The following is a 22500-nucleotide window of genomic DNA, read 5'->3' on the forward strand; positions in this document are numbered from 1 at the left end:
GAATAATATTACCGTGAAAGAGGCGTTTTTATTCACAGTGTTCACACAAAGAGCAGCAGAGTGCAATGGCGGAGACTTAAATATGTAAACAAACAATGGGCTTCGACGGTAAAAGTCGAGCAGGAGGGGGAGAAGAATCACACGCACTGAGCAGTTAGGCGAGCCTCTAAATACCACCGCACGTAAGACGAGGACTAAAATAACACCGCTGGATGTACGTTGTGTCTTTCCTTTATTTTGCATTTTACTATTCACAACACACATATTATCTACAGTCCACACCGCACTTGACCCCATGCATATGTTCTGCTTTTAAGGTCACATCGCTCGAGCACACGTCAATGTTTAAGTCTGTCTTGGGGGAAGCCTCAGCATTTAGGGCATCCTGGTCCACAACCAATTTTACTGATGGAAGGTAGGCAAACAGACACACTTGAGGATAAAGCCAAGAGAAGTCTGTGGTAGGTAGGTGCCATTATACAAACATTCTAGTCCCACCACCCTCACTTCTCATTTAGGCCTATACTCTTCATCACCTCTACTCCCTGGCCTGCTCTCGTACATTGACGGGTATAAGCTTAGCCCAGTCGTAGCCATCTGTGCACAAGAACACATGGTTTCACCGTACTCATCATGTGTGCAGAAGATTGAAGTCACGCCAACCCCAACCCCAACGGCAAACAGCAAAGGGAAGCTTCTCAGTAAACGTTGAGCTTACCTGATGTCATTTTGCTGGGGAGGTTTCTTCTGTCCAACCAGGTTCACTTGTTTGACTTGCACAGGCTTTTCCTCTCTACAAAACACAAACACAAACACAGCATTAGAGACACATTGGTATTCCTAGTGGTCTGTTGAACTTATGTTGACATACCATTGATCTTCACAAGGGGATGACCCATATACTCATATTTATAGCACACCTAGCAAAAATTAGCCCATGTGGCCCACATGTGGCCCACATGTGGCCCACAGTCATCCCCCATTTAGTGCAGTGTGCATGAAAGCATGTTCTCGGGTCATAAAGAATGTCACTGTTCACTCTTAAAATGATTTTACAGAGCTGTCTCCGCTTTAAAGCCGCACAATATCCAATTACTCTGCTTTACTGGTGTATTATATTGTATAACGTTAGTGTACTGAGAGCAATTACTTTTAAGCTAACTGCTTGTCGTATAGAGTGATCCCTAAGGTTATCCTCACCGTAAACATGACACAGCAAAACAGCGCTACCATTCGAAGGGGCCTGATGACATACTGCTTTATCAATTTTAAATTAGCTTTCCCTGAGAGAAGTGGCTACTGTCAACCCTTTAGTCAGAGCAATGAAATGTTCTAACCCTATACTCTAACCCAAGCTGTACCCGAAAATTGATTCCCAGATTATTAAATAAGCATATTGATCCCTAGCAGCCCAATTTTGGCCTTTATCTGTCTCTGGGTCCAGGGTGTAGTTTGTTTTCCCCCTCCTTATGATGTAAGGAACAGGTGGAGGGCACACTATTTAACTCAAAGTTCCAAGCTTCACATAAGACACACAGGAGGCCTCTTAGAAGTGAAATGCACTGTTGTCTCCGCCTCCCCTCTATTGCTATTCACAGTTCACCTGTGCACTGTGTCTGTGTCTATATTTGTATCGTTTGATCGTTTTCTTTATTTTTATTTTTATTTTATTTATGGGACTGCGTTCTTCTGTGATTGTGGCGATCAGAGAGAACCGTCTCAGAGAACCCGCAGTGTTTCCCAGGGAACTAGAGAAGAGACTACAGATCAGTGGAACAACCTGAAGGAAAGGTGTTTTGAGAGATGTCATTCTCCGACAGCATTTATGGAAATCTACTCACGCAAGGTGAGTAAGCGTGAGTAGATTTGTGTGTGTGTGTGTGTGTGTGTGTGTGTGTGTGTGTGTGTGTGTGTGTGTGTGTGTGTATGAATGAAATACAATAACACAAAGGATCAAATCAAATAAAGACCGTGTCAAAGAAGTCATGTGTAAATGAAACAGCAAAGGCATCATGCAAAAAAAATGTGCGTCTAACTGGCTCTAGAGCACGACTATGCACGAGTATGACTATACTGTAACTCCCTTGAACACTCCCCACAGTAAAAAGAGAGAGAGAGAGAGAGAGAGAGAGAGAGAGAGACGCAGGCCTCCCATTCGTCTTTGGGCAGCCTGCGAAAAGCTCATCAGTGAAATGATATGAGCTTCATGGTTCAGTGGAGCTTCAGCGTTACTCCAAAACACCCGTCAGCACACAGGGCTGAGTCAAGGCTGAGCTGTCCTGTCTCTCTACTGTACCACAGAGCGCACAGCATCTCCTCAACCAGCCGTCCATGCAGTCCATGGGAGAAAGGTGAGTGGCACACACCCACCCAAGAAGACCCTGGTTAGAGCGACTTATGACGGGCCACGAAAAATAAACAATACATAACGGCAATGACAACAAGTATACTAAGACTAAGCCACTATGACGAGTACTATTATTATATTCATTGAAGAGATTTTTTTTTCTCCAAAGGACCTCACTACAGATGAGGCATTTTATCTTCTGTGAGAATGAGAACGAAGAAGACCCTGGTTAGAGCGACTTACGACGGGCCACGGAAAATAAACAATACATAACGTCAACGACAACAAGTATACTAAGACTTCTGTGAGAATGAGTCCCTGACCAACAACAACAAGCACCTGAGCAACAAGAGGAAGCTTGCACAAGGACACAAGTCAAGTAATTGTAGTAGATTAGATCTGACACAGTAAATGCATCACGTTTGCACTGTATTGACTTTAGGAGAGTTGGATTGACAAGCCTGGAACTTGTTTCAGTGATGGCACAGACTGCCGGCCAGCCTACAGTAAATGTGATTGACGCCGGCGCATCCAGAGATGCTGTACTCCAAAAGCTGCATCTCTGCAGCAGCGATTCCCAAAGATTGGCACAGAGGGAATAGAAAAGAGAACAGAGGCCTACCAATCCCTGGGGTTTCCCCTGTTGAATGATGTTTCCCCCAACAGTCTCACCAAACATGGCAAAGAGCAAAGATGTGTGTCCACATCCATTTTTTTAGAAAGAGAAAGAAGTAAAGAAAAGAAGAGAGGGAGAAACCAAGAACAGAGAAAAAGAAAAAAAACAGAAAATGGAGAAAGAGGGAGAGAGACTGTGTGAGAGTCTAACAGAGAAAGGGAATCAGAGAGAGAGTAAGGGAGAGAGAGAAGGAGAAAGAAGGAGAGAGAAGAGCAGGATTAACTCTGTTCTGTTGACACCAGCCTCTGTCTCCCGCTGATCAGGTGGCTGTCTCTTCTGTCACCCCAGCAGGCAACAGAAGGTGAGAAATCACACACTGAACAATCTGCAAAGTTTCTGTTTCCCAAAAAAGCAATATCAGTATCGCCAGTACCCCTTCAGGGTATAAACATACAACATGTGTCAGATGATCAGATATAGCCTACCACCTGAATCGAGAGAATCTGCATTAAGGTGGGGTTATGGCTTTGTTGTAGACCATATACTGTGGGGTCTATATTTGAATGCCAGGCTGTTACTCCACAAGCTAACCCACAAAACCCAGATGAGATGGAACAGTGTGTCCCAGAATTCCAGTCCAATCGTGAGCCGTGCGGAACGGTAAGGCATACGCCATGTGCTGATGATGGTTCAATGAAGATTGAGTGGCTAGGGTAAGAGAGCAATAGATTTCCGTTCTAGCTGGTATGAGAAAATCACATTAGCGGAATGTGCGTTAAATATGAGCCAAGGAAAATAGGGACATAAATGGAATAAGGTATGGTGATATACTGTCTGAACCCCAAGATGTAGTCTAAGATATAACATGTAAAAATAACTGTCCTAAACCCTAGAAATCCTGGTAGGCTATAACCAACTTTCGCTCTCAGATTGGTCTCCAATAACGAATAATCATCCGCAGGGAGTATATGGGAATATTAATCGTTATGAAATATTAAGTAAGCCAAGTAGCTTTTAGGTTCGCGTTCAGCTTCAAAAATGCAAAGCCAGGTAAAAGTCCACTGTGTGGAAATGACGTTATACGCTGACCGTCTTCTCCAAAATTGCAATGTATAATATTTTCTGTAAAGAGACTCACACACAGGATACTCTGATGAGGGTGATATTGTCTTTGCTGTGTGCTAGAAATCTCATATCCCAATCAGAATATTCGTGAAGCTATAACCAACACTGATATCATTATGAAGACTCGTATCGTCACATGTGAGAATGTAGGCTACTTTTCAATGCTAGGACATCCAGCTGGCTACGGCTATCGCACGAGATCACAGCAGGCTACCGAACTCCGGTCATCCGGTCTATTCTATTTACAGTTCCCATCCGTCTGAGGGAAGGAAGGGCTGCCTGGATTTAAAATATCCAGTGGTCACGACGATGAAAAGCCACCAGGTTAAGAAATGACTAAGACGGCAGGTACTGCAACATCAAACCTTAAAGGTGTTCCATGCGCACCTGTGCTTAGGCCTATACATGAGGCCAACCTAGAAAGTGATCACAGTGGGGGGTAATTTATTCTGTGAGAAATAAAGATAAAGATAAATGAGATGGCACATAGAGAGGAGATAACGAATTGCTAGCAGAGCACCAGCTGGTACATTTTCAACCACACCCCTATAGCTTACTAAAGAATTCTGAATCAAATGAGATTTGGGGCACTAGAGACCTGCAACGGAATCCATAGATATCTTCCGGTTGCTACAATGTTGTTGCTCTAGGATTTACAAGCATACTGTTGGTGGATGTTAGGCTTAAAGTGTTCTCTATGGTAGACCATAAAATATATTTTGTACGGTATTTTAGGGAAACGTTTGTATTGAGTTTGTGTTGAATGGATAAGTAGGCAAGGTGGGTTTTAAGAATAGACTATAAGGAGCTAATATTATGAAAACTCAGTCAAGCTCATAACGCCTCGATTCTCAACTAACCGATATAGCCTTATTATCTCTTAGGATGACACACCCCTTCCCTCTGAACCAAGTTGCACCTGTGCCGTCACTGCCCGGTCTGATTTCTCACGCTACCCCATTCACTTCAGCAGAGGCAGCGACAGCCCTCTCCCTGTGCCACTACAAGCTATGAAGAACTATTTTTTTTTCACGACGGGTCTAGCCGGGCACGCTCAACATCACAATTGGGACACGCACATGGGATAACACACGCATGCCATCGAGTTACCTAAACTTGACGGGACTCGTAACCTCCCCAAGACAAGCCTCCGTTAGAAAAACTGGTAACATGGGTAAGGACTTATGCTTTAAGATACGCTAACATATCATAACACAGGATGTATAATTTCGCAAAACATCCACATACAACGAGGAGAGGAAAGGAGATGGGGAGAGAGGGAGATAGGGGGACTGTGCAGCACCAGGTGCAGTTGTTAAGTGTGTGCATATACTGTAGGTAAACCAATACAACACACTAACACACACACACTTTCAACTGGGTGCACCCGTCCAAGCTTGTCCTGTGGATACAGCAACACCTCAGTCATAGACAGTCGGCAGCACAGGCTGTAACATCTCCCTACTGCCTACTGAGAGCAAATGATCTCCTCTTACTTTAACATGGCTTCCTCCTTGTCCTCTTCCTCCTTCTGCCGAACTAGCACAGCCATAATAATTTTCCTCTCCTCCTCCGTAAGGTGGCTGAGGTCCGGCATCTCTGTCATCGAAGGCTGCCTTGTGGGTGGGCGAGGGCCGCCACGGGGCCCCACCGAGGCGGACATATTTTACCCCTCCTTGGTGGGTCGTATTATTGACAAAAAATCCCAGCGATCTAAGCCCACTGTTCACGACATAGTCCATAGGGAAATCGGCGGCTCTCGCAAGCGTTGCGACCCTTTCATGGTTGCGGGCACCCACGGTTGTGCTGCTCTTCCTATTCGGCTTTTTCTCCTCTCTCTCTCCCCCCCACCCCCCGCCCGCCCGCCTCTACCCTCCACCTCCAGTTATGGGTAGCCCATTGCTGCACTTGAGGCTGTCATTCGATGAAGGAGACTTGTTATTGTCCACAACCGAAGAGATGTCCCTGCCACCGATTCCCAGAGCTTGGACTCTTCGGAGCGTGAGGGGCGAGGCGGAGTCCGAGCAGAGCTCCCTGTTTTCGGGGGCTGCTGCTGCTGCTGCTGCCGCTGCCGCTGCCGCTGGGAGGAGACGGAACAGTCAATGGGACCGCAGCCCCTCAAGCGCGCACCTCCTCTGTGCGGAGACGCGCACACTCATTTGAGAATGGGGGCTCACCAGACGTGCACATAGGCTCCTCTTTGCTCTCTCCAATCGTAGCGAGCTGACGACGCACCTCCCATCTACCACCACCCGCTCCACGCATCTTTCCACCCGCCGAGCTCGTGCATGAGCGCGGTGTCGTGCTTTAAGTGCCAGTCTGTACCGTGCCAGGGTCCAGTAGAAGGTGGACTCTAAGGATATTGGCTAATATTCCTTAATGGATGTGTATGTGTTCCGTTCATAGGGGCAGGGATCAGTGCTTGTCCTATAGCCTAGTGCTCCTTCTCTGTGAGCCTGTATTTATGTTCAACGTCACCTGTTCGTCGTGAAGTATACCAAGATATACTTCACGAGGGGGGGGGGGGGGGGGGGGGGGGGGTCAACACAGTATGATCAAAGCGGGCGAAATCAAAGTGAACGATTAAGCGGAGCCCCTTGGTTTCAGGACCATGGTCAGCGCTTGTCACGCAGACGCTAAGATCGTTATGGATTGGCTAAATAAAAACCGTATAATCGTGATTTATATTAACAAATCCAACTGAAGTCAAGTGTCCTGTATTTTGTATATTTGTTTTATATCTCATCTAACTGTTATCACCCAGGTGTATATTTTGGATGCAAAGTATCTTCACAAGAAAGACAATTGTATGTGTGTGCTTTATATTCATTTAATTTTCTGAGGGTCAACACATAGTCGAGTCAACAGGGCAGTCCGACCAGGCTAACTAACATTTTCCCTTAATTGGATTTAACATTACATTTTTAAAAGTTAGGCTGCATTATGGTTCAGATTTCTGGGGAAATGTAGAATAAGAAACCAAAGCGCTTTGAGTCAGTGCTTGCTGTTTATTACGTTAAATATACTATTCATGATTAAAGGAAGAGTGACTTCCATGAAATAACTTAATAACTTACGGTTTAATACCTGAACGTAATTGAACTCAAATCAGTTTTACTTTTAACAGTCCCAACTGAAAAGGGCTTTTATTTTGACACATCTCCAAATGACGCTCTCGTGACGTATGAAAATCAAGTCAGATGTCTGTTCTTCCTATCGTGACACCACCACCACCTGCAGGATCTTTGTAGCTGATCGGGGAGAATCGTATCCCTGTGGGTAAGCGCTGATATATGATGTGATCCACTGCATTTTGTATTGCACATTGTTGTTTCACATTTGTTTATGCCAACAGTGCATGGCGTTACAGTGACTCTTATGTCTCACGGCAAACCGTGTGTAGCTTCCGTGGTTATTTTGTTGCCTGAGCTGTTTACAGTAGCGTCAGCGACATGATTGCTCGATTCTGCCTGAATGCATGCACATTTAGGCCAATGTAGCATCAAATAAGCGTAATCACAGTCATAAACACGGCACTGCATTTCAGTGCTTGCCCCTTGCCCATCGCGATTTGAATAGAAAGATTTAGGCTACAGTGTGGCTCCTAATTTAAACAGACTTTATCTGTTCTGATACTATCTTATAACTCTGAAATAGTAGGCTATATTACACAACATTACATCCCTTGAGTTGTATTTTAACAGAAGAAGTTTAACCAGCCATTTCAGACCGAGGTCCTTGCATGTGAAATTGTTCTAGCATTTGAAAGCATGATGTATATCTTTACCGCTATCATGAACAGCTTACTTGAAGTTTACTTTCTTCTACAAAAACACTCTCCCAAGTGTCCCTAGCGATCCCCGACAAGTGGCTGGAAGCATTCAATGCGAGTTTTTTAGTTTGGGTTATGAAAACTCAGTGACGACCGAGGCAACATTGTTTAGCAAAACATTAATAACGAACACTCTGTCTCCATCTCTCTCGTTAGCCATGTTGCCAGTAATCGCGGTCCATGGAGGGGCTGGGCACATTCCTAAGGAGCGAGCCGAGGTGTCCTGTGCAGGTGTGAGGGAGGCGGCCAGGGGTGGTTATAGCGTCCTCAGGGCCGGTGGCAGTGCCATGGACGCTGTGGTGGAGGCAGTGACCATGTTGGAGAACAACCCTTCTTACAACGCAGGTGAGCATGCAGCTGTGCAGGCGCGCGCGCACACACACACACACACACACACACACACACACACACACACACACACACACACACACACACACACAGGGGTGCATGATTCAGGAAATGTCACGATTCGATATTGATTTTTAAGCTCAAGATTAGGTCCCAAATCGATTTCAAAACATAGCATGGTTACTTTTCCCATATGATGCAGTAGATCAAGAAATCAACACATTTAGTAAGATTTGAGTAAGATGTCTTGTTTTCATTCTTGATGATAAAATAATGCATAGCCTGCCCCCTAACTGTCACCTGGGTCAATGTACACAATAGGGAATCATGTGATTGCCTTCTGATACTGATGCTGATTGAACAGGATGTAACTTGAAGGTTGTTGATATTTCAGTTCAAATGGAATCAAATGACACCCCTCTCCTCTCAAAGTAACACTGTAGGTTCCAGTCTTCACCTCTCCTCCTAAAGTAAAATGGTCGGCCCGAACTGTTGTTATACAGTGACAGGATGTGTAGGGCAGGCAACCTCACTAGCTTTACAAGCATGCATGCTAAATGGAGCGCTAGGATTAACCTGCGCCTTTAAATATGTGACTTGTACAGGTAGGTTATGCTTTAGGCACAATGCTGCAGTAGGCTATGTTTTCACTACAATTCAGCTCGATATTAGGCTACATGCAAGACTGATGTTTACCGAGAATGCCATTTTTATTTATATCTCTTAGCACTGTCACCATAAGATGAAGGCCCTCCCCAAATATTTTTTGAATGACATGAGACACCCGCAAGATGAAGGGGTCTAATGCGAAATAGCAAGGTGTCGAACTATTTAGTACTGTAGGCCCACACCTAGACAGGCTTCATGGTTAAAATGATGAAAACCAGTAAGCTTAGTCTGCCACAGCTAACCTCAAGTAGAGTAGGCCTAGCCTACTGTATACAGGTCATTAATTAAATTCAATATCAGCAAAATCATGAGTTTGTCATTCCTATCGGAAAATCCCAACTGGGCAAACTCGACGCGAAGCCAAAACGACTAGGAACAACTAGGCTAACTAGGCTTTTTAAATCGATTTGTTGGCCTGAACTTGAATCAAACATTCTTTGCAGCTTTCACTTTCAATGAAACCTGTTGCCATTCACAGGGGTCTGTTATACATAGTAGAGGACCTCCGAACGTTGACGTTGGGGCCAACTAGGCTACCTCAGAGCTCTGGGTTACTGGGTTGCTGAAGTACTTTTCATAATGTCAAGTAAAGAGTGCCCAGGCGTCAAGAGTGTGAAATAGATGCAGCGACATCTATGGGAATGGCAAGCTAAACTCATTTCAGGACAACAGTTTAAACGGCATTGCAAAATGGTGGGAAAAAAAATATGAGTCGATTTTGAATTGGTACAGTACAGCTTGAATCGCGATACAAATGTGGATCGCATTGCATTCTCGATGTTCTCTCCCTGATATCTCTCTCTGTCTATCCATTTCTCCAGCATACATTACAAGGCACATTCTCCCTTTCCTGTGACACCACACGTTATCTGCCTCTCACTCTCTCTGCCCCTCACCCCTCTTTCCCCCTCTCTCTCTCTCTCTCTCTCTCTCTCTCTCTCTCACATCGCCATACTGTGAGAAATGACTCGGCGCTTGCCTTTGACGTGCAGGCCGGGGGTCCGTGCTGAACGTGAAGGGCGAGGTGGAGATGGACGCCATCGTCATGGACGGACGCACGCTGGCCAGCGGAGCGGTGTCGGCCGTCAGGAGGGTGGCTAACCCCGTGCAGCTCGCCAGGATGGTCATGGACAAGGTAACACATGACCACACACGCACACACACACACACACATACACACACACACACACACACACACACACACACACACACACACACACACACACACACACATACACATGCACGCATGTAAGCACTCAACACTTATATAAGCACACACACAGACACACTCACAGATGTTGTACGTGACTAGGAGGAAGGTGGTAGAAGCAACAATACCCATCAATTTGATCTTCTTGCAAGTCTCAGTCGAACGAAGAGCTGTAATGTCAATGTCAAGTCAAAGTCAAAAGTCTAACTAGAGCTAATTTAATAACAGGGCTAGATCTGTTTGCTAATTTAAACCCATGAACAAGATCTGGAGCATAAATATTGCTGGGTCAGCTCAGGGCTTCCACAGGCCACATGATGGCTTTAGGTCATGCACAAGATACTTTGCCCACTGAGTGGACACTGTCCACTTTTCCCGTCATTTACATTGGGGAATCCATAAAATGTCATACAGATTTAATCGTCGAAAGTAGAGTTTAGAGATGTGTGTATTTCATGTTAAAGAAATTCCTGGGGTCTTTTATGAACAAGTAGGAGTACTTACGCAGGAGTGGCTATGTAACACTAAATGGTCTCTATCTGTTTTTATGGTCATCATCTTTTTTATCAGTCTTTACGTAGAGTTAGGGAAAATAATGTATATCCTTTCAGAGAACCGGATGATGCCACTAGCAAAACCTGTGAAACAATAGAGATAGAAGAATAAGAACATAGAAAAAAATAGAATAGAAAAATATATAGAGCAAAATCCTTGAGTTAAATGTAACTGCTGTGTGTATGGGAGTTGTGGTGTGGCCTCTCTGCAGGAACTCAATGGGCTCCTTCACTCTCACACTCTCTGTCTGTGGTCCTCTTGTCTGTAGACCAACCACCTGTGTCTGACAGCTGAAGGGGCATCGCAGTTTGCCAGGGCTATGGGCATCCCCGAGGTGCCAGAGGAGTCTCTCATCACAGACTATGCCAGGATGCGCTGGAAGAAGAATCTGGCACCAGATGCCAACCCAGTGGAGTGTCAAATGTGAGGGCTGTAGCTTTTCACAAGTTACTTCACTGATGCCACTGCTTTCTGAAGGCAGGCTGTACCAGTGTTGACACGGTGTTTGTTTTGAAATTCACCACAAATGACTTTAGTTCAGTTTAACTTGGAGAGTGATCAGAAATAGGTCCTTTTTAAAATTATGTTTTGTACCATATTAATAAATAAAGTGTGTGTGTGTGTGTGTGTGTGTGTGTGTGTGTGTGTGTGTGTGTGTGTGTGTGTGTGTGTGTGTGTGTGTGTGTGTGTGTGTGTGTGTGTGTGTGTGTGTGTGTGTGTGTGTGTGTGTGTGTGTGTGTGTGTGTGTGTGTCAGGGGTAAGATGGGTACAGTGGGTGCGGTGGCTGTGGACGCTGAGGGCAACATCGCCTGTGCCACCTCCACAGGGGGCATGATCAATAAGATGGAGGGGCGTGTTGGAGACACACCCTGCATAGGTGAGCCAAGCGTGTGCTTTTCCCCCAGTTCTGTATGTCTTGCTACCAGAGGCGGACATCCCAGTTCCAGAGAGTAAAGGTCCTGCCGCATATGCTCTCTACCCGTGCACTTAACACAGGTGATATCACTAATTATCTGATGTACCTGGCTGCTAATTAGGATGAGCTGGTTTACTAAATGGTTGGGTCAAATACTTGGCAGGACTTTTACTTTCTGAACCTTTCTGGATGTCTGCCTCTGCTTGCTACACACAGTTTTCCATGCCCTGCAAAGATGCTCAAATTCACAACATCTATCAGTACAATCATGTGGAATTGTGGGCCCAAGATCATTATGTTGTATTAGTATGTCAATTATAAATAATGTATATTTAGACATTGGCTATTAGAATTGTTGTTGAACTTGTGCTGATGTCACATAACTAATGCATAAACAAACTAGAAAAGCACTAGAGAGTGCAACCCTCCGCCAAGCGAAAACATAACCGCTTCCTGTATCCAGATGGTGATACGGATGACTCCCAAAATGTAATCGTTTCTTCCTTGGGTCATTTCAGACCTTCCCTGACAATTTCATCGAAATCCATCCGTTTGAGTTATCTTGCGAACAAACAAACAAACCAACAAACCAACAAACCCCGATGAAAACATAACCTCCTTGGCGGAGGTAATAAACTCATGTCTCACACAACATGCGTCCCGTACTGCATGTGGCCACACGTGTTGGGTGAGCTGTTCTAATGTACAGTAGGTACAGTGACTCATATCATTCCCGTCCTTCTTGTGAGAGTGAGCGTATGAAACAGGCCATTCATATTTGAAAGCACTCAAAGCTCTGTCGTCCTCTCTGAACCCATCAGGAGTCACTCTATCAGTGCGCTCCACATGAGTGTGTGTGTGTGTGTGTGTGTGTGTGTGTGTGTGTGTGTGTGTGTGTGTGTGTGTGTGAAGGCAGATGACTCAGCAGCTGTCATCTGGACATGACGGAGTGAGCCTCTAACACACGGCCGCTCAGTGTGAGCTGATGTATGGAGATCAGATCAGCGCTGGCCCACATTCCTGCTCTCACCTCTCCCCGGCCACTGAGCCACAATCTGAGCGCTGCAACCAGATGAATTGCAATACGTTATCCACCCCCCCCAGCCAGTAGCCCATGCTGTGTGCTGTGTCACATTACTGTGTTTGATAGATGGATTGCATTTGCCCGTGGTTTTGTGATGTGAATGACTTTGATATCCCGAGTCGCGACATTGAATGGTTGTTTCGTAACTCTCGGGATCGTGTGTGTGTGTGTGTGTGTGTGTGTGTGTGTGTGTGTGTGTGTCTGTGGATCAGTTACTAAAATGCCCAAACCGTCTCTGTTAATGACCGCATGGACAGTGTGAAATCCCGGGCCAAAGGTTTGTCATTGGTGAACATGGGCACAGAACAATGATCCACTTGATAACTTTCACCCTTCACCAGGACTGACTCCAACAGACTAGCGCATGAAGGGGAGTAGGACTGCAGAGCACCAGAGCTGTGCTGGTCGACTCCATTGCTAACTGTGCAGGACAAAAGAGAAGCTGGGTTAAATGTGTGGGGGGGGTTGGATTCGGCGTGAAGAATGGGTTTTAATTAAACGGGGCGAAAAGTATGTGCAGGTTAATGGTAAAGGCACGGTGAACTTTGACCCCCATTTATGCGGAGGAATGTGCGTAATGTTCAGCGAGTAGCAGGAGATCATTACCTGCTGGGTTAATGATTAGCCTTGTCCACTCCACCTGCCAATCAGGACACTAGTGCGCTGTGTGTCCCAGCACATGGAGACGAGGTCAATTCACAGGAAGGCGTCTGCACATAGACTTACAGGCACACGGACACACACACACACACACACACACACACACATGCATACACCCACATACACATAAATACACCTACACACTTAACATGCACACATGCACGCACACATACACACATGCATACATACACGCGTATGCACTTGTACACATGCACACAGACACACATACAGTACATACATACATACAGTATACACATGCACTTGTACATATGCACACAGACACACAGACACAGACATACATACTGTACAGTGCATACATACACACGCGCATGCACACATACACATGCGGATATACATGAATACATTGACATTACATTAATAAGAGAATGTGTTGATACACATGCATAGACATACTGTACACACACACACACACACACACACACACACACACACACACACACACACACACACACAAAATCACACATTCACTGCACACATGCAAATTCAGAGATGGATGCACACACACACACACACACACTCACTCTCACGCATTTCCACACAGACATACACATGAATGCATAGACACACAGACACACGCACACACACATCCTCCCACATGCATGTATGCACAGATGCACGCAGTCTCTGACCGACTCATTGGGCTCCCACTCTGATGGGCGCCGCGTTTGCATTCATTTACTTCCTCTGACTCACTTTATTACACAAGAAAGCTTTTTTTAGCCACTCCTCTCCTGCCTCCAGCTCCCAGCCCAAGTGAACTCTCTCTTTCTCTCTCTCTCCCTCTCTCTATCTCTCTCTCTCTCTCTCGCTCCCTCTCCCTCTTCCTCTCTCCCAGATATCTGCAGCATCATTACATTCTGACCACAACAACCCATTTCAGACAAGGCCCTTACTTAAACCTTAGCTGACGTGCTCAGTGGCTGCCAAAACCACTGTTAAGTCATCCTCAGTGAAATGCCGCCCTCTTGTGGCAGAGACACGAAACGACGCGCCACGGCACTCACTTCCGTCTTGCGCCTTATCACAAGCTGGGATCTCTGCTGTCTTTGTTACAGGATGTGGGGGCTACGCCGATAACAAGGTGGGAGCGGTCTCTCCAACAGGCCATGGGGAGGCCATCATGAAAGTCGTTCTCTCCAGGCTCATACTCTTCCATATGGAGCAAGGTACTGGCAGCTGGCCCCACTCCTCAGCTCAGATTTGGATGTCAGTCTCAGAGTTAGAGTGATGATTGCAACTAGAAATTTAAGTTTCAGAAATGTACCCAGCATATGAGTTTAATATGTTATGTATAATATTAAAGTTTAGCATATGTTTATATATATGTGTGTGTATGTTATATATATATATATATATATATATATATATATATACACACTGTGTGTGTGTGTGTGTGTGTATACTGTATATAAAATCATTGTGTGTCATTTAGAATTTAGAGGTCAAAAGATTTGCGACAATCATCACTACCCAATTAATATTTTAGAGCAACTTCTGCTTTTGTCACTGTTGCCTGCAAGTTAAAACCACACACACACACAAGCACAAGACGTGTGCGAGGTCTGTGGTGACAATGCGAAAGGTCTTGCTGAGCTCTCTCTGAAAGTCAGTCTGACCTCCTCCCTCATGCCTGTTGTGTTTGTGTAAACACAGCTTTCCTTCGGCTACGCTAAATCTAGAGCTAGAGCACTTGCCCGGCTCAGGGTGGCCAGGCATTTTGTGGGTCAGTTTCGCCGGGACATTCTTCTCAGCAAGGGGACAGTAAGGTCGGGCGCTCGTCTACAGACTCCGTCGAGCTGCAGACGGTTTGTGACGTGCAGCGACAACAGTGTGTGTGCACAGAGTGTGTCAAAGCCAAACCACTTCCTGCGTAGCTGCTGCCAAATAAACGCTAGTTTATCTGTGCTGTGGGACTGCCATTCTCTACCCTGGCGGTCACCTTCAGGTCACTTCCGATGCTTCGCATGGAGAAGGAGTTAATCATTGATGGACAGCTGCAACACCACTTAGACATTATGCTGCATGTGAATTCCTTCCTACAGTGTTGTACTACTTCTAGAGAACACATTTTTCATAGGTGTGTGTGTGTGTGTGTGTGTGTGTGTGTGTGTGTGTCTGTGTGTGTGTGTGTGTGTGTGTGTGAAACATCTCCTTCATGACATGCATTACGCATCCTGTGAAGCTATTGTCAGGTTTTATGGTGTTTGGCAGGCTGTCGAGGGATTTCTCCTTGTCTCGTCAGCCCAGCGTTTCCTCCTGCACTGAATCACACCGAGGTCGGCGTCGGCCCTATTCAGGTCACGCCGTTTTTTCCGCCAGCAGGCTCCAAAGCTACGTGGCGGCCGCGGAGGTGGCAGCGGAGGTGGCAGTGGAGGTGGCGGCGGCGACGCTAACCAGTAGCGGTCATTAGCACATAAATAGCGGCAACAGCGACGAGTGCCAGGGCAGCAGGTGTAGGAGTCTGTGACGTCAGAGCAGCGCGATGGGGGCCTGATCAAAGTCACAGAAGCCTGCGATCACAGGGCGCCTGCTTCAACTCTGCGCCTTTTACTGCACACCGTGCGAAATCTGACCAAATCCAGGCCGTATTTGGTCAGATTTCACACAGTGTGCAGTGATGAGGGCAGAGGGTGAAATGGGGGAATATGCTTGGAAATTATATGGACTTGAGGGGAATTGAAATTTAAGAAGAGAATGTGATCATTTATTGTGGGATAAGGTGCTTGTGATTTGCATTAACTGAATGTATATTGAGTCCAGATTTGCCTTGACCTGATTACGAGCAGTCATGCAATGTCGAGATAGATAGACAGGAGATAAGATGAGAACTAGGAGATAGATGGACAGGAGATAAGACGAGGAATAGGAGATAGATAGGGACTCTCTAAAACTAGCCCAAGTCCAGCGTCCTGTGATAACATTGAAATATGTGCATTTATGTTCATTATGTTTGTGTTCATTTGTTTACTGTTCTAATGCGCCACTTAACCCCAAGCTGCTCCAGGGACAAAGGCTCTTGTAATATAATTGACACGTAAGTGGCTTTGGATAAAAAGCATCGGCTAAATGAATAAATGCAAATTAAGAGTTTGATTCCAAAATGCTTTACTGAACATCCGTTTAAAAAATCCGTTTTTTTTTTTTTTTTTTAAAGTCATGTTATTTAATTGTGTATTCCAGGAAATATCAATCAAATTACAGTTGTGTTGTTTTGATTGAGTAAAGATGGAATTACTGGGAAAACAAATGGTAAAAATCGTATTTATGAAAACTCATTAACATGGTGGATATAGCGTTTTGGAACCAAACTCTTCAAATGTAACAGGCAGAATGTTTGTGGTTCTGCTCTCTCAGGGAAGTCCGCGGAGGAGGCGTCAGACCTGGGCCTGGCCTACATGAAGGAGCGGGTGGAGGGTTTGGGCGGGGTGGTGACCGTTGACCCCAAGGGCAACTGGGCCGCCCGCTTCAGCAGCCTACAGATGGCCTGGGCCGCCGCGCAGAACGAGCAGCTCCACTACGGCCTCTACGTCGGAGAACACTTCACAGAGTCGGCGCGCGAGGCACCTTGAAGCACTTACAGTATTCTGTGATTTCCGTTGTCGTTGTGTTGGTTTCGGAAAATATGCACTGGCACTGTCTAAAGTGAAATGAAATGGGTGATCTTCCTAGACCTTAATGAGTTAAGAAAAAATCTAATACAGTATTTTAAAAAAAATGGCAGAATCAAGGTGGAAGAAATTGAGTCGCAGACAGTCGGAATTTTTGAAATAGGAACACCTCTAGGGCCTTTGTGAACATAGTCGAGTAGCTACGCTTGAGGCACAGGCGGTGAACTCCTTGTATTATTTTAAGTGTATCTTATACATCTCGTTCCAGCCATATGGTATGCCACTTGGTGACATTTCATAAAGTGTTTTATGATATCTTGTACTGTATGACTTGTATGACTGCATTGTATGTACTGTACAACATCCACTGCCATGCTGAAACTAGACAAACAGCTTGTAGTTGTTTGTTTAACACACTCATAAAACCTAGCCGTCGTCACAGTTTAATCTGAGCAGTTTTATCTTTTTTTACGGTAATGGATATTAAGTGGTATGATTTGGAACATTATTTCATGGAAACTCATTTGTTGTGTCCATTTACTGACTCTGTGAACTTACCTCACAAATAAATGTCAACTGTGAATATATACAGTATTTGACTCCACAAATATGTTCAAATGAAAAGGCCATTCCTTAGTTTTTATGTTCTTTAAAGTAAAAGATTTTTTTTTTGACTGAGAACATTTTATGAGAAAATCTTAGAGCCTTAACTAACCCATCCAGGTGTTACATGTTGACTATGCACATAACAAAGCAATTAAGGAAATAGCACAATGTGCCAAACATAAGCATCCACAAATGAGTTAACTTTAACTTTATCCAAGGTGGCTGGACATTCTGGAAAGTAACTGACACAAAACAACTGTGGGGAATGTTGATATAATGAATGTGCTTTTGTTTCTTTCCTAAATACAGCAGTTGAAACTCTATGACACCTTGCAGTTTCTTTTATCTGTCATTGATTCCTCCTTTGTGTCCGTGAGGGCTGCTGGGGTCTAAAAGAGCTGACTGGGAGACTCAAGACCTGCATGGGCGCAGGGGCTGAGATCCTCTCGCGTGATTGGAGGTGAGACCTGTCACGTGACGGAAAGGCACTGTGCAGATGTGTTGCCAGAGGCTGCTTATTGTGTCAACAAATGCGTGCACAGACACACACACACACACACACACACAGAGCATCCTGCAGATCATGCTTTGTGATGTGTGTGTGTGTGTGTGTGTGTGTGTATGTGTTTGCGTATACTGTAAGCGTTTGCACTGTGGCTGTTGGCTTATAGTAGACACCTGCCTCCAAAGAGAACCTGTCTGTCGTCTCTGTATTTGTGCGTGTGGTTTTTTTCCAAGCCAGCTGGTGCATTTGTGTGCAAAATATCGCACTGATGATGGGGGTAGGTCACCTACTTCTCTCTTTTTTTTAAAGAGACAGTAGAGCTAACTGTTGCTCCACCAAGCTAGAGAGTCAAGGACATTTGAGTCATAGTATAGCTATAGCTTACACCTTGCTAATGCATGCTGCTCTCTGACAAGAACACCTTTGTATAAATGTATCATAAGAAATGTATTGCTGAACCCAAAATCCAAAACAATGCATTAAGACCCTCTGATGAGGTATTTGTAAAACCCTTCAGGAAGCTATTAAGTTATCAGTACAATTAGGTCTGTCTTCCAAAAACGTTTAATGCTGTGACAGAAACAATTATTTTTAAAAAAAAACATGAAATACCTACCCTGCCTTAAAGTTCTGTAGAAGTGGGCTTTCATAGCTCCTGAAAGATGATTGATAGTTATAAATAGATTAAATACATAGTGTTGGTTAGTTAGGCCTACAGATTGACGAGATGAAAATATTACTTAACACACAAACAAAACACAAACGTGAAATCGCAAAATTGCATATTTATTTGTTAGACCTGTATAGATTGTCCCGAATTACATTAGTAGGCCTATACGGTTAGTGTCAAGTGGTGTGCGTGTGACTTATTAAACCTTGTCAGTGGGTCCAAACATTAAAACGGGGACTTTTTTTCAAACGTGTGTGGGAGGAATAAGTCGCTTATTGGAAAGAATGTTTGAAATCGTTTTGAAGACTGAACGGCACAAAGGTCATGAGGGCAAACGATGTGTGCGCTGAAGCGACAGAAAACGAATGCCCTTCATTGCTGCGAACGCTTATGTCTCTGATTGGTCAGTTTTCCGCATCGCTGACGGAAAAGGGGCCGGCCGAAACGGAGGAATCTACTTAGAAAAACTCGGCACTGACATACTGCCCAGTACGGGTGACAGCTACGGTACAGTCAGACGAGGAAGGAGTGCTGTAGCCCCCACCCTTTTCGTCTCAGTTGCCATCTTTCAAGGCTTTTTAGATTCACAGCATTACGTAATTACACACTTGCAAGAGTTCAAGTCGTTTCATTGCAACATTGCACCCTGTAATAGAGCGTCCTCTAACAGGGAGTGAAGCGCCTTTTCACCGGCTGAAGTTGAAGACACGGTAAAATAACTTAAAAAAAGACAAAGAACATGGCGATTTTGTTCGAGCAGAAGATAACATCTGTTCTTTGCAGACTATCTGAGGCAAGTGAAAGCGAGAAACCATAATCCTTCCTGATGTTTGAGTTCTTCTGGTATCGTCAGGCTAGCAATGTCAGAAAGAGGTGGTGAACGCAAAGTCACAGACTCCGCTGAAGTTTTGACAGTTTTCTAAAAACTTCGTCCACGAAAGCAACAGCTGGGAGCTCGGAGTACATTTGGTGAGTAGGATATGTTCGCGTTTATCAGTAGGCTCTTTACTGGCAAAAAAAACAGCTATAATGCCATCGACTGTAAGTTATACTGTGTATTGTTTCGATCTTGAAAAAAAAAAAAAAAAAAACTAGCGGGTCTCGCATTGGTATTGAATCTGTCAAAGAGTGCATTGCTTGCACACATGCAATAGCTTGTTCAGGAAATGGCTATAGCCTCGTCAAAGTTGACATTGCCTTAAATAAACTGGAGTGACTCATATGGTTATTTATGAGTTTTCCTGTATAGATCTGTGTACATGGCCTAAAACGAATAATTTCACTCTTACTTCATGCAATCGTGATTGTTAATAAGCCATTAATACTCAGGAAGCACTCAGAAAATACTTTCCTTTGTAAAGTGGAAGAATTAGGTAATTCACATCTTAACATTGCTTCATTTTTCTTTTAGACAGTTTCTTTAAACATGGAAGGAAGTCAACAATCTGCTAAGACTTTAATATTCTGATCTCCTAAAAGCATCCATTAGGCCCCTCTTATCTCTTCTTAATGTGCACATGTGACTTTTCCCACAAAAGACAAACTTAAAAGAATCATTGCTGACATTATCCTCACTTAAGCCTAAATAAATGCAGCCCAGCTGGTGGTCAAATGTGTAGTGTAAGATAAAATATTATTTTTCAGAAATGGGTTATTCTTCAACATTTTATCCATGATTGACTGAGGTAACTGCAAGTTAGAAAAGTTTGTGTTGCAGCTATGGGTCCTTCCTGTGAAATGGTTCAAAATCTTATCTTGAACGTAAGGCCAGCAAATTACTCTCAACTCTCTCTAGCTTTAGAAGTTGTGTTTACTCATTATCTTTGTCATATTACCGTATACGACGGCCTGTACTCACTTTCACAGATTGTTGGATAAATAATTGCCCAGCAGTGTTAACAGGGGACACGCTGTATGTGTGTATCTGGCAGGGCTTCGACCTCTAGGCGACCTTTGATAGTCTGTGTGGTTAATCAGTGTAGCACAGCGCTACAGCTGGCTGGTTCTGTTACCTGCGGGATCGTGCTCGGAATGGAGCCGCCGTGTTTATCCGCGGGCTGGGCAGGAGCGCAGGGTGACCCCTCCCAAGGTCAATGGGCCTGTTTCTCTCCTGATGGCCTCTCCAGGGTCCTGCAAGATTCTCGGAAAAATAGGGAAAGAGAGAGAGGAGGGGTGGTGGTGGTGGTGGTGGTGTAGAGGGAGGGATATAGAGACTTAATGGAAACGTTTTTTCTCTGTTTTCACACACGTCCTCAGGGTTTGGGATGTGGCTGATCAGATAGAGGGTGGAAATGCATGTGACTGCTTAGACATGGAGCTTCTCACTGGATCACACCAAAATAACACCGCTCTTGGGTAGACCTCTAGCTCCCAATATATTGTTCGTCTTGACTTTTTTACAATTATTTTTTTGTTGCTTAAATTTTTGATAAAAACGTGTCATTTAAAATATATATATATATATATAAAAACCCTCATTTGAAGGAATATTTTTCTTATTTAAGTCCTTTTGTTTCACTATTTTTTGGGAGTTTTTTCTTCTTCTCTTTCTGTTCCATGTGTTGCAGTACTACAGCACATGCTGAGTGCACATGCGGAGTGCTCGGTCAGCAAGGGCAAAGAGACGGCTGAGAGTAGGCAGGCGGTCAGAGGAGACGCGCTTTGGAGGACGAGGGGTATTCTCAGACAAAACTGACCCTCAGTATCCGCGTTAAGATCGTCCGCATAAGCAAAGGCCGCTATCCTCCCGCACGTGTCGTTCTCTCTCGCTCTGGCCTTGTTTGTTTACCCCATGGCAGTCGTGTAGGCCCGTTCCCCTCGCTCGACCAGGTGAAACCAAGGTCGTTCGCTCTCTCTCTCTCGCTAACACCGTCAATAGGAGGCCTGCGCCGATCTAAAGCTCTGGTACTGCCCAGGCCTAGGCGGTTAGCGCAAATGTGGAGATGAAAAGGGGTGGACAGCAGGGCACCGTCTCTACGCCGGCACACAGTGGCTCTGTGGCCGTGTGTTTTTTTTTCTCTTGATTTTTCATTTTCCTCTTCTCTGCCCATAAGAAGAGTTGGGGTTTTTTTGGTGTGTGGGCGGAATCTACCATCACGAGAGATGGGGCACAGGTCTGATTTGGGAAAGAATGCTTTGATGATGAGGAAGCCCCGTGATCGTAGAGGAGGGGGTAGGAGAGGTGCTTGATACACACACACACACACAGATACAGTATACACACACACACCTTCACATACTGCAATGACACAATAATGCACATATGCATCCTCTCTCACACACATGCACACACACATTCACACAAGCGTGTTGGCGCATGGTGTTTTCGTGTGAACGCAGCCCGAGCAGTGGAGGCTCAGCCTAGCAGGCCCTCGGTGCACCTGAGCCCAGGAGAGGTTCAACCTGCAGCGCTGGCAGGGGAAAGAAAACACCAGCCATCTGGGTTACTCTGCTGTCAGAGCTCCCTCTCTCTCTCCTCTCCCTCTCTCTCTCCTCTCCCTCTCTCGCTCCTCTCGCTCTCCTCTGGCCAGACACCAGCATCTGTTTGATATCTGCGCTACGAGAGGCAGAGGAGGGAGGAAAAGTGGACAGAGAGAGAGAGGGAGGGAGGGAGAGAAGGAGGGAGACAAAAGAGAGGTAAGGAAATACGGAGCGAAGATGCACCCAAAGGAACAAAGAAAGCGCGAGAGAGAGAGAGAGAGAGAGGGAGAGAGAGAGAGATGTGTGTG

At 45.1% G+C, this 22500-nt stretch overlaps 1 protein-coding gene across 1 annotated transcript; it reads left to right on the forward strand.

Moving 5' to 3' along the window:
- Window positions 1-7285: 7285 nt before the first annotated feature.
- On the forward strand, window positions 7286-17583 carry asrgl1 (asparaginase and isoaspartyl peptidase 1). Its single transcript, XM_062518965.1, has 7 exons — window positions 7286-7367; window positions 8077-8265; window positions 9930-10072; window positions 10971-11125; window positions 11458-11579; window positions 14439-14549; window positions 16738-17583. Exons 2-7 carry the CDS (start codon window positions 8079-8081, stop codon window positions 16950-16952), a joined length of 933 nt encoding a protein of 310 aa, XP_062374949.1. The 5' UTR covers window positions 7286-7367; window positions 8077-8078; the 3' UTR covers window positions 16953-17583.
- The last annotated feature ends 4917 nt before the right edge of the window (window positions 17584-22500 follow it).

The sequence above is a fragment of the Sardina pilchardus genome, chromosome 18 (assembly GCF_963854185.1).
Source record: "Sardina pilchardus chromosome 18, fSarPil1.1, whole genome shotgun sequence".
Lineage (NCBI taxonomy): Eukaryota > Metazoa > Chordata > Actinopteri > Clupeiformes > Clupeidae > Sardina > Sardina pilchardus.